Below are 13,312 nucleotides of genomic sequence, written 5' to 3'. Positions count from 1 at the left end.
TGTTCATTTATTAAATATCTGCAAATTTCTTCATGATTTTTACAATTAACTGAAACAATAAGAATTGTATTTCATTAAATCTATAGTCGGACAATAATTAAACCAATGAAGGTGCAGCCTCTGTATGATCATAGGACCTGCTAGCAATAACAGCCAAATTAACTTGTGGAGGGAACCTGTAGAAGAAGTAGACCCAGAAAGACATGGGACGAGGTGGTGAAAAATGATCTTCAAATTTTGGGCCTCACAGAGGTGACACCTTTGGCAATATGCTGTGCTTGAGAAGACTCATCAAGCCAAGTGAAATCATAGTCATGACTGTTACCCATGAAATTGTAATCATGCCATTACCAGTAGCTTGATCTTCAAAATAATCTTTGAATGTTGAGCCTCACAGAGGTGAGGAATGAGGTGATGAAGCATGATCTTCAAATGCTGGGCCTCATGGAGGCAATAACATGTGATCAAGACCATAGCGATATACTGTGCTTGAGAAGACTCATTAAGCCATGTGAAACCATAGTTGTGACTGTTGCCAGTGTCATGTAAATGGCACCTGTGCTGATGGAAGGTAAAAAGTACCCATTACATTCTTGGAGTGGTTGACATTACAAAGGGCATCCAGCTGAAGAAACTATGTCAAATCAGATTGGAACTGGTTAGCCGGAGAGCTGCACCAGATCAGACTGGAACATGTTGCAGCTCTCTGGCTTACCAGTTCAAGTCAAACCATCTAACCCATGCCAGCATGGAAAGCAGACATTAACTGATGATGATGATGATGTGTATATGTGTAAAGATGAAATGGTCATAGCTGGAATACTGATTGGTGATCAGGCACTAGAAAAATTGGTTTCAAATTTTGGCACAAGGTCAGAAATTTGTGGGGAGGAGATAAGTCAATTACATAGACCCCAGTGCTCAAAGGTACTTATTTTATTGACCCCCAAAAGGATGAAAGGAGAAGTCAATTTCAGCAGAGTTTGAACTCAGAACATATAGATGGATGAAATTCCACTAAGCATTTTGCCCAGTATCCAAAAGATACTACCAGCTCATCACCTTAGAAACACTAGAGGAATTAGCTGGGTGATCACTGACTTGTTCATTTGGACATTCATGCTCTCAAAATGGAAATCATGCCATAACCTGAAATGGGTTATGTAATCACTATAACAGTGAGGTGTGTTAGGCCTAGCACCCAAATATTTGGACACTAGACCTAACACATCTCGCTGTTTGATACTATCATCACCTGGTCCTTACAGACCTTAGTAGACCCAAAATGTTACAGACAAACTCACTCATCCCTGCCCATATATTTCCCACAGACATTGATCTTACAATTTCTCTGATTGGATAACATTCCCATTAGTCTTACCATTCTGGATGGAAACTCTGCAAAGCAGTCTTTCCTCTCATCCCAATCACATAAGGTCTCCATCAGTTCCAATGATAAGAGTTCACTTGTTTGTACAAATGAATTACTTGTTCCTGAATTAGTGTGTAGGTGGATGAATACTCCACAGACATGTGTACCTTTAACATAATTCCCAGTCAGAATCAGTGTGAAAAGGTAGTATCTTTGAGGTACAATCCATTTAATGAGCTTCTACTTAGTTTCCATATTCATATTGTGATCATTTTCTATGTATGTGTGTGAATATAGTTATGATTTGGTATCAAGTTGATACAGATTGAAAAAACACACATTTCATTCATGCTTTAAAAGCAAAAATAGTTATTTTTATCATTAACAAATTAATGTTCTTGTTAATACAAATGACCATGAAAAGTTTTTTTACAAGTAAGCAAGTTAGAAAGTCATATGAGATATTGTAAGATCAGGTATAACAGTAGTGTCATGTATTTCTTGGAGTTATCTGGTTAAGTTGTGTTGATGAGATTTTCACCATCATCTTATCATTGTTACCCATTGTCTTGGTGTTACAGACACAGCTCTAAGCTCTTTTCTCATTCTCTGCTGCAGATAGCAGATGTTTGCTCTAGCTTCTAATTGCTAGAGGATAAAATGCAAGAAATATAAATATATATTTTATTTATAACTGATGCTCTTGGTCAGAAACAACAAGTCAAAGGTGAAATTGTTTAATTAGCTCTTGTTCCATCAGCAAATACTTGAGCAAATCACATGAGTTACTTAGTTGTTTTCTTTGCCTTGGATACAGTGATCCAGGTTCAATTTCTAGCTGTTTTGCAATTGCTAAATATTTCTGCTAGATACCCACTCTCACTTACAAGACATGGTTGACCTGAGGCAATGGCAAAAGAAAGTTACCCAATGAGATTAAACCTGGGACTCATAATTGCTGATCAAACATCATAACTATTTGACCATATTTATCTACATGTCAATGTGTGCATATAGGTATATCTGCATATATGTATGTACATATGCATGTTAATACATATGCATGCATGCGTATATGTATGTATGTGTGTATGTATGCATGTATGTATGTATGTATGTATGTATGTATGTATGTATGTATGTATGTATGTATGTATGTGTGTGTGTGTGTGTGTGTGTGTGTGTGTGCGTGCGTGTGTGCATGTGTGTATGCATGTGTGCATGTGTTTTAACGACCACTTTTCCATGCTTGCACTGCTCTGAATGAATTTGGTGAGGAAGATTTTCTGTTGCTGGACTCCCTTCCTGTTACCAACCTTCACCTGTTTCCAAGCAACATATCCCTATGGCCAGATATGTTTACATGGAAGACTGGAAATGAGGGACTCTGCTTTACATGACAGCAACATTTATTTATAACACAAAGACATACACGCATATGCACATACACAGAAATGGATATGTACACACACACTCACACATATATACATACATGTATACACATGGATGGGTGGATGGATGGATGGATGGATGGATAGTGGTGAGTGTGTGTGTGCATGTGTGTGTGCATGCGTGTGTGTTTGTGTGTGGACATGTGTTTGCTTGTGTGTGTGCACACATGCATCTTTGTGTGTGTGTGTGTGTGTGTGTGCATTCGTTAATGTGTGTGTGTAGAGAGAGAGAAAGTAAAATCTACGATAAAAATTCTTGGGTACATGGAAGGAGTGAAATGAAATGGTTCAGGGACTGAACCTACATTTCAGGTTCAAAGTGGTATCAGAAATAAAAGCTTTTTAAGTGACTTTCTACTTTTTTTTTTCATATTATTTTATGTTTTGGCCTGACAGAAGCATGAGGCAGAAATTAAAATAGTGGTGAAGCGCAAATTGTAGGAAAGGTGTTGTACTTCGTACAGATCTAAACCTTGGCAGGAATACAATATATATATTTAAATAGTGGTTGTCATTATCGAGACAGGAGAGAGAAGGTGGTGGTGGTGGTGGTGGTGGTGGTGGTGATGGCAGTGGCCAATATTGAGAAAGATGGTTATAATGACGATGATAATGATGATTGTCATCATCATCATCATCATCATCATCATGTGATTAAGAAGATTCATAAAAAGCAAGCAGAGTTAAATATCTTGCCTAGAGACACATTCCATATTCTCATTTGGTGTAAATTTAGAAACAAACCATAATCTATATTAGTGATAATGCTGGTCATGATGACGATGATGGTGATGGGGTGTTGATATAATGATGACGATGACGATGATGACAATGATGATGATGATATAAAGGAGGTAGTGGTGTTGCCAGAGTGTGTTAAATGTGTTTCTCTTTGTTCCTTTGCAACATCCCCCTCCCCAACCCCTTTCCCTAAAGACTTCCTTAGAAAGATGGTCACATGACCAACTGATGGAAATTCAACTGGAAGGCAACAGAATCTTTAGATATTAACAACAGCAGCAACAACAATACTTCTCTGGATTTGGGTAGGTAGGATGAGCATCAGTGGATGATTAGGTGTGTCTTTTATTTTGAGTTGTTTATTTTTGTGTATGTTGTTGTCTCTGTCTGACTTTCTGTCTCTTTGCATGTATGCATTTATGCATGTGTATACAAATATATATGCATGTAATCATGTAGGTTATGTATATATGTGTGCATGCATTTATGTATATATGCATATGTGTATGTGCATATTTATACCTATGCATATGTATATACATAGGTGTGTATACATATACGTATGTATGTGTGTGTATATATATATATACATACATGTATGTATATATATATATATATATTTACACACACACACATGTATGCATGTATGTATGTATGTATGTATGTATGTATGTATGTATGTATGTATGTATGTATGTATGTATGTGTGTATGTATGTATGCATGTATGTACATGTATATATGTATGTACATATATGTATGTATGTACATATATGTATGTATGTATGTATGTATGTATGTACATATATGTATGTATGTATGTACATATATGTATGTATGTATGTATGTATGTATGTATGTATGTATGTATGTATGTATGTATGTATGTATGTGCATATCTGTGTAGCTTTGGTTTTCCTGCAAGTCTTAGTCAACTACCCAGTTCTATTTCAGTTTCTGATTGTTCTCCAAAAACTGCTGAAATACAATACAGCAAACACTCCTTCCACAAAATAACCAAGAAATGAAACAAAATTTAATAAAACACATTAAAAAAGGGTAAAAATAAAGGTGAGAAATAAGCAACAACAAAAAACAACAAGACAGGTTTTGAATTGTCTTATAAGTAGAAAAATAGATAAGTAGATGAAGGTCTTTGTATTAACCCACCACTACCACTGCTGCTATCATTACCATTGCCACCACCACCATTTAGCTCTTGAAATTATTACACCATCTCATCTAGATTTTCAGCATACATCTGCTGTGAAGTGAGGATGTAGTATATTACTGTCAGTGTCTCAGCTACTGGACTGTGGCATGCTAGAGTATCATCTTGATGAGTTTCAATCAATTATATTACCATCAGTAATACCACTAACTTTATTGATCTTTCTTTAATTGAACAGTTCAGATACTGAGTTATGTCCCCTTTTCAGGGATTTATGTTGATCAAGGTGCTGCACAGGGAACTTAGCCATCGAACATATAGCTGTGAAGAGAACTTCTTAAGCACACATCTATTAGTTGGATGATCTTACCATTCTATAAAAACTTTGAAATCATTTTAAAATACCAACCATAACAGAAATGGTACTATTATAACAAAAAACAAACATAATATAATCCACTGATGAATGCCAAACTCAAATCTATTAACTATAGACTGACTGCATTCTGGATCTAGCAGCCTCAATATAGATGATATTGTAAATTGTCATTAACCCTTTAACATTCACACCAAACATATCTGGCCTACATAGTTTCCCTGTTTTATGTTCAAACCAGCCAGATCTAGCCTCTCACATCTACCCTATGATGCCCTCCTAATAATATGCAATCACATTAAAAAAACCTCAAAGCTACTAGATAATGGAAGGTTAATTCAAAACAATGAATAAATAAGCATTACATTTGATAGTGTAATTTGAATGCTAAAGGATTAAAGCAATCATTTGAAACTAAAAGTAAGTACATCAAGTCAACTGGCAGGAATTTGAACCATATCTACTCTTTGCTGAGACACTGCATTAATGATTACACTACAGAGCTATTGCCATTCCTTCTTTTCAAATTTTGTAGTGTAAGTTTTGAAAAGAGACAAAGGCAGTTATGTAATGGGGTCAATCAGTAAACTATAAGTTGTTGGTTCAAGTACTGTCAGTAGGCCTGCCACATTTCTCTCTCAAATTTGTGTTTCTAATGTCTTGGATGGTAGAATAGTAGAATTGTTAGATCAATAGATAAAATTACTCGTGGTATTTGTTCTCACCCTTTGATATCAACTTTGCCTTGCACCATTCTGAGGTGATACAGTAACAGTTGAGAGTGGTGGATAGGAAGAATAACTAGACTGTTGGACAAAATGCATTGTTGTTGCGTGTTTCAGCTCTTTATGTTCCAAGTTCCCCTCTGATGATTCTGATACCAAACTGTATCAGCCCTTGACTTATTCTGGGACAACAGTATTGTTTGGAGACTTTCTGCAGCAGCAACTTCTAGTCTTACACAAAAAAAAAAAATTGCTCAGGTTATTACCTTAGACATAAAGTTTTAGATGAATCATGGTCAACTGACCAAAAATGAAACAGAGAGATAGTGGCCAATTATCATTTACTTAATCTTGGCAGTAAATACTTAATTATCAGTATAATTATAAATTTAATTAATAATCCAGTAATCATCCTAAATAGTTGTGTGTCAGTCTGTTTCATTATGTTTCTATGGTCTTAGTTGCTTTCTGAGTTTAGGTTTCCAAATTAACAATTAATGTTGAATCACTCATTATCCATAATTCATTTACAATATTTTTGTGACTGGCAGGACAACTAGTTGCATGCACATCACTAGATGGTCACAACAAAGATGGTCCCTGAAATTTATTGGAGGTCAGTATCATATGGAAGCAGTGTTTTGAAACTACAGACATTTTATAGATGGATTGAAAAAATAAATGATCAAACAAATGATACACATCAAGAAGGAAACAAATACCTGACCACATCCTGTGGTAATGATAATATTGATTTCATGACATATTTCAGTTGAACAGGTGGATAACTTGATGAAGTGGTAAATAATATGCAAATTAATTATGGATCTGCTAAAAAGAATCATCCACAATTAACTTGGATTTAGAAATGTTTGTGCAAAATAGGTTCCAAAACAACTCATTGGGCTGCACAAAAATAAAAAAAAAGAATTATATCATTTTGAAATCTACTAATGATGCTTGGATTGCTATAGTAATGAAGATGACACCTTCTGAGAGAAAATAATTGTTACTAGTGATGAAGCATGAATATACCATTACATACTGGAGAGTAAACACCAGATTATGGATTGAAAATATCTACAATCACTTGTTGGGAAAAGTTCAAAGCTCAAGCAAGAGCAGGAAAAATTATGGTGAAAGTTTTTTAAGACTCCCAAGGACTAGAATGAGAATATTATCAAGGAAGGTACTCAACAGTAAACAATACTCATAATGGTGAAATACTACATGATTACATGTCAAATTAAGGCCTACAACTCAAAGCAAATGCTGAAGAACTACTGTTAAATGGAGCTATGTTGTAATAGCATACTGCCTGTTCTTACACTGCTGCTCACACTGCTAGAATTGTCCAGAAACTGAAATATGATATATTGGAGCATTCTCCTTATAGGCCTGATGTTGCTCCTTTGGACTATTATGTGCTAGTTCCATTTGAAGAGCCAAAGTGACTAAATTTATCATGGACCAAGAAGTGAAGGAAAATGTTCATGCATGACTGATCTCTAAGCTATAAGCCAGCTTGTGAGAGGGACAAAATATGTTAAAAAGCAAAGACTATCTTGAATATAGACGTACTTTAAACATCTTTATTTTTGTAATAAATTTTTAACAAAATTCAATGGTAAAGCAAAATGACACAAAACACACTAAAACACAAACCACTGAATACCACTCTTGCTTAGAATAAAGAGAATGTGGAGTTGTCCATCATTAGCATAATAACAACACTGACTTAGCTGACATTACAAGTTTAAGCATACCCCCCATTTACTAGTGGAATATTAAGTCTAGTAAGGAATGCACAACTAATTTCTCTCCTTGTAAGCAAAACTTTATTAGTGCATTGTGGATATACACAATTTCCTGGGTCAGATTTGATTTCATAATGCTCATTACCAATAATTCAAGCAGTTTACTAACATATTTATTCATGTCTATGAATGTATACATTTATATACATTTGTAAATATTGAGACTCGGGTGATAAAATTATGCATAATACTTATTAAAACAGTTCAGTAGAGAACATAAAGGACAAGGTTGTTAATCTAAAGAATTTAAGTTGTTAAAGTAAATAATTCATCTTAGAAATATTATAAAATTCTTCAGTATGTATTTGCATCTTTAAAAAAGTAAACCCCAGATGTGTCATGTGTTAGCATATCCCTGCTTTGGCCTCCTAGTCACATCCATAACAAGTATAGATTTCCCTCATAGATTATGTCAGCCTGACTTGTCATTGTTATCATCATCATCATCATCATCAACACCACCACCACTACCATTATATCATCATTGTTGTCATCATCATTGCCATTGTTAATGTCTTTGTCATTGTCATTGTCACCATTGTTGTCATCCAAATAATAATCATAATTATCAGCAGCAGCATTATCATCATCTATATTAGCAGTACTGGGGCCAGTACTTTAGGATTGATTATTACAAGATTCAATTCAGTAGAACTTAGTAATTCTTTCTAATCTTCATTTAAATGTAGTTGAGTTGGTAAGAACAAACCAAAGCTTGCTGGGGAGGAGAGAGAGCATTATAAAGAATATATTATGGGCAAAAGTTACCAACAGTATCAACTAACCATTTTTTAAGTTCAGAGAATTGATTAGTTGTTAAGTTGATTTTATATGACTTAAAGTGTTTCATGTTAAACAAACAATTTATCGATTTTAAATTATTGACTTTCAAATTATATTGGTTTATTGATTTTCAAATTATATTGGTTTTTAAGGGAAGTTATTTACTAAAGAGTTTAAGAATAATCTTGATATTAACTTTAAAACTAATAAATTAAAATCAAATTCTATTAATTTATTCATCTTTTATATCATTTATCTCCTATTCTGAAGATATTTTTCAACTGTGGGACAAAAAGTTTGGTGATATGGTGTCTCCTTGTTGTACTCATTCTCTTATCTAGATATAATCCACTTTGTGTAATTCATTGATGATCACACTATCGATGTAAATATGAAGATTTCTTTAACCCCTTGATTTTTACATAAATTAAGGATACTTTGCATTTCCAAAGATTTTCAAGTTTTCATGTAATCAATGAATGTTATGTACAGTGATAGAATAAACTCCTAGTTTTTTCAGTGAGTTAGTTGATGCTGTGTATATGGGTACTAGTGAAGTGAACAATTAATATGAATGAGAAAAGCTACATCATCTCAGAAAAGTAAGTGAAAACAGAAGAAATGAATACAAAGTATATCCTGTACAGCAAAGAAGATCTACAGACTGAAAATCACAAGAGTGGTTATAGTGAAAGAAAACAAAATAGAATGAATAAAGAATAAACATGAAAGAAAAATATCAATAGAATGAAATACAAGAATGATTGATATTAGGCTGGATCTTGTTCAGCAATCACAACTATGTTATGAAATTAAACTTTCTGGTTTACCTCAAAGAAAAGTCATAAGTTAATGCCATGCCTGTCACTAATGGAGGGCACTAGATGGCACTGCCTACTTACTATTCAATGGTGCATGCTCAGATGTACAGTGATATTTTGAAACTTCCTGTTAGCATTATTAGAAATTAGTGTCCACCCAGAATATTCAGAAGCATCCCCAGGCACCAAAGCCAGGCAATGGGCCTGGTCAATGCATAACACCAACAGTCAGCCTTGAATGAGAACACTTAGGATTAAACACATTCCAACCATGACCTTCTCCTCTTTTATGAAGTGTATCTAGGATTACAATAACCTATCAGAAAATGTTATTGGATAATGTAATTCAGAATACGTTGAATAAAAGACAAGATGATTATAGCTGGAATATCTTTGATCACAGGGAGTGCTGGATCAAAACTGATCCATCAATAAGAGAATCAACAACACAGGTTTTCATGCACTTAATAGGATACAAGTGATATGTTAGTTTAGGAGCATATTAGTTTAGTTTTACTTACCTAACCGATGTAACTGGATCACCTTGTACATCAGTGTGGAACACAGGCCGAAGACGACAGTGGACTCTAATGTTGCCACGTAATTCCTGAAAGAGACAACAACAAGGTCTCAGACAATTAGAAAGAAGCTTGAATATTCTGACTTAGGCAAGTTAGATTTTAGAATTATTAGGAAACAAACTGCCCACGGGCATATGGCATAGTGGTTAAGAGCATGGGCTACTAGCCCCAAGATTCCAAGTTCGATTCCAGGCAGTGACTTGAATAATAATAATAATAATAATAATGATAATAATAAAGCCATAGATCCAACACAATTTAGAGAGCAGATGAAGAAAATTTGGCAGGACAAGAAAATACACAGCCAGTTCTTGAAGAATAAAGATGAAATTGATTGGAATAGAACCTGGCAATTTCTGCAGAAAGGAGACTTTGAGGTATGGGATGACGTCAGCAGCTGGGTGTGTTGACCGGAAGTTGGGGCAGCTGTGAGGCGTGTGCAGGGAGCAGGGATTTCGGCCTTTTTCCAACGAGGGTCGTCGAGGTGTTAAGACGTGTGAAGACGTTGCTAAGGTTGGGTGAAGCAGCTGCTATCTTTAGCGTTCGGGTCGGGGCTGTGACAAAGGATCTGTTACCACTGAAGGGTCTCTATCAGAGCGAAGAGAAGGTAGGTGCCTTTATATATCGACTATCTCACACACACCACATGAGGCGTTAGTGGGCAGCACTCAAGAACAAGCTCTCAGAACAAACTACTCCAAATATCACATGGATAAAAGCACTGACAACCACAGTGTGGGATGTGCTCTGAGAAGGGAGAAAGTATAAGCCATATTGTTAGTGAGTGCTGTAAGCTCGCACAATGCAAATACAAAAGGAGACATGACAATGTGGCCAGATATGTCCACTGGTCGTTGTGTGGTAAAGCAAACCTCAAGAGAGCCAATCGATGGTATGAACACAAGCCAGAGGGAGTAATGTAAAATGAACATTACAAAATACTCTGGGATTTTAACATGCAGTTCAACCAAGTCATAGAGGCAAGACAACCAGATATCATGCTCATCTATAAAGATGAAAAAGAAGTAAAGATAAAAGATGTTGCAATACCAGACAATTTGAGGGTGAGAAATAAGGAAACAGAAAAGATTGAGAAATACCAGCCATTGTGGGATGAGATAGGAAAGTTATGGGGCATAAGGAAAGTAATAGTGATATCAGAGGTAATTGGAGCAATAGGAGCAGTTTCCAAGGACTTTGAAAAACATATTAAGAACATTGGAGTTGCTGTCAGGCTCGAGGTGATCCAGAAGACTGCCTTGTTAGGTACAGCTTGCATTCTAAGGAGAATATTGTCTCTTTGAGTCACAAGAGAAAGCCCTACTTGAAACCTTTGGTGATTTATTATTGCCCGCTTTCAAGTAAAGAATAACCAGTAATTAAGAACTATCCGAGAGTCTTTCATAATAGACAAAATAATAATATACCCTGATGCAGTACCAGGCAGTGGTACTCAAGGCTTCTCATCTCAACTGACTGGAAGTATTATCATGCACATTGTTTTGTCTTGGTATAAAAGATGGGCTACAGCAATTATTCTGCTCAATACCACAGATTTGCTTGTCTGTTGTTTGACCATAACCAGTTGAGCCTGTCCCTTACTGGTTGACGATATGTGCATCTCTGATCATGAGCAGAAGTAGCGGGGGAGCATCATAGCCATGTGTTGAGAGGGATTCTTTGGGGTTTGGATAATTCACCTCTAGAAACCTGGGTGTTTCATTCAATATCCTTAAACAACCCTTATTCAGGGTCATTTTGAGCAGGATGGGCTACTCAGTCTGAAGAAAATTCTAACTGGGCCCCACCTGTAAGGTCATGCACTGTCAATCCTGATATGAGATCACCATGTCATGCACATAAGGTTGTGCTGCATGTGCCTTGTGTACCCTTATCAGACGGATAGTCATGATGGGTATACTGGGCTTTGTATATTTTACCCCAGTGTCACTTTGATGGCATGCACTGCTTTCTCACTCAATAATAATATAATAATAATGGTTTCTCATTTAAGCACAACATCAGCAGTTTTAAGGGATGTTATTAGTTGATATTATCAACCCCAGTATACATAACTGGTGCTTTATTTCATCAACCTGGAAAGGATGAAAGGTGAAGGTAACTTCAGTAAGATTTGAATTCAGAATGCAAAGAGCTGGAAGAAATACATTTTGTCCATAAGACAATCAATGTTTTTGCTGGGTGGTGAAGGCAACTGCCAATTATATTGAGCCTAATACTTCACTGGTACTTTATTTTATCAAGTTCAATTAAAGATGACATCCAGGAGATTTGAACCAGAACATAAATACCATTGAACTCAATTTTCAGAGTCAATAAAATAAAATAATAAATTATTAACAAAATATTAATAGCAAGTATAGAACTAACTATAATTAAAGGACACCCTTTAAGGCAATTAATAAATGATTCAGCCAAGAATATCTATCATAGTCCAAATACAACATAGGTTTATTCTAATACCATCATAGCACCAAATACAAATACTGCTACTATATAATCAATTTAGTTAATGAACAGGCCAGTAAAAATGCATCATTTATGCAAATCAGGGTATTCAATTTAATACAATAGGGCCTTAGTTTTATGATTGGGTATTGGCATGTGCGAAGCTTTAATTAAAGACGTTAGGTGCCCAAATAATCACATTAACCCAGCTAAATGTCAAGGATGTGACAGTGGGAAGTGGGGATGGCTGCAATGAGCACTAAGCTGTTACCACATAACACTACCTCACAACACCATATAGCACCAGCACACAATACTACACAACGCAATCCAACAACACCAGTATCAACCACGCAGCAGCACCACAAAACATCACTACACAACATTATCACTGACACTCTTTCAAAGAGATATTAAGAAAACATTCCTTAGAATAAAATATAATTTACAACTTAAAAGACTTTTCTAAATGTCTTGTAACAAAATTATTGGTGAAACAAGATTCTCTTTTCTTTCTTCAGATCCTCAGTTAGCTGTTAACCCAAGTGGAATAGGGAAAATATATTTATTGGATAGTTTAACAGCTGACTAACTAACAACCAATCAAACTTTCATTTCCAAACATCCATATAATTTATGTCATTTCAACATTCTTTTGTGAATGGCACTCACACATACACACACTTGCGGACACACATTTGCAACCCCTTGCAAAACACATTCATACATACTCACAGACAGATTCACAAACACACAATCAGCAACACAAACAAACATATATTTCACACACATAGATATACACAGATGTATACTTGTAGACATGCAAACATTCTGAAATACACATACAAATAAACACACTCATATACAGACATACATACACAAGTGTGCAAATGCACTCATATACAAGAATAATTCTCCAGATACTTAATTTCTTCACATTTTTATTCCGGTTTTATTGCTATAAAATAGATTTATTTAGGAATTCACCAAAAATAAAATGAATGGG

The 13,312-nt window shown here is 35.3% G+C and overlaps 1 protein-coding gene across 2 annotated transcripts in view; it reads right to left on the bottom strand.

Annotated features, from left to right (window-relative positions):
• LOC115210515 (kinesin-like protein KIF25) overlaps positions 1-13,312 on the bottom strand; it is a 550,198-nt gene that overhangs the window by 371,845 nt on the left and 165,041 nt on the right. For both annotated transcript variants that reach the window (XM_036502198.1, XM_036502199.1), the window contains exon 5: positions 9,778-9,863. In XM_036502198.1, coding sequence (XP_036358091.1) covers positions 9,778-9,863 — 86 coding nt within the window. The remainder of the gene's footprint in view (positions 1-9,777; positions 9,864-13,312) is intronic.

The sequence above is a fragment of the Octopus sinensis genome, linkage group LG4, assembly GCF_006345805.1.
Source record: "Octopus sinensis linkage group LG4, ASM634580v1, whole genome shotgun sequence".
Taxonomy (NCBI): Eukaryota; Metazoa; Mollusca; class Cephalopoda; order Octopoda; family Octopodidae; genus Octopus; species Octopus sinensis.
The sequence above is the reverse complement of the archived record's forward strand: the minus strand, read 5'-3'. Positions and strand labels throughout refer to the sequence as shown.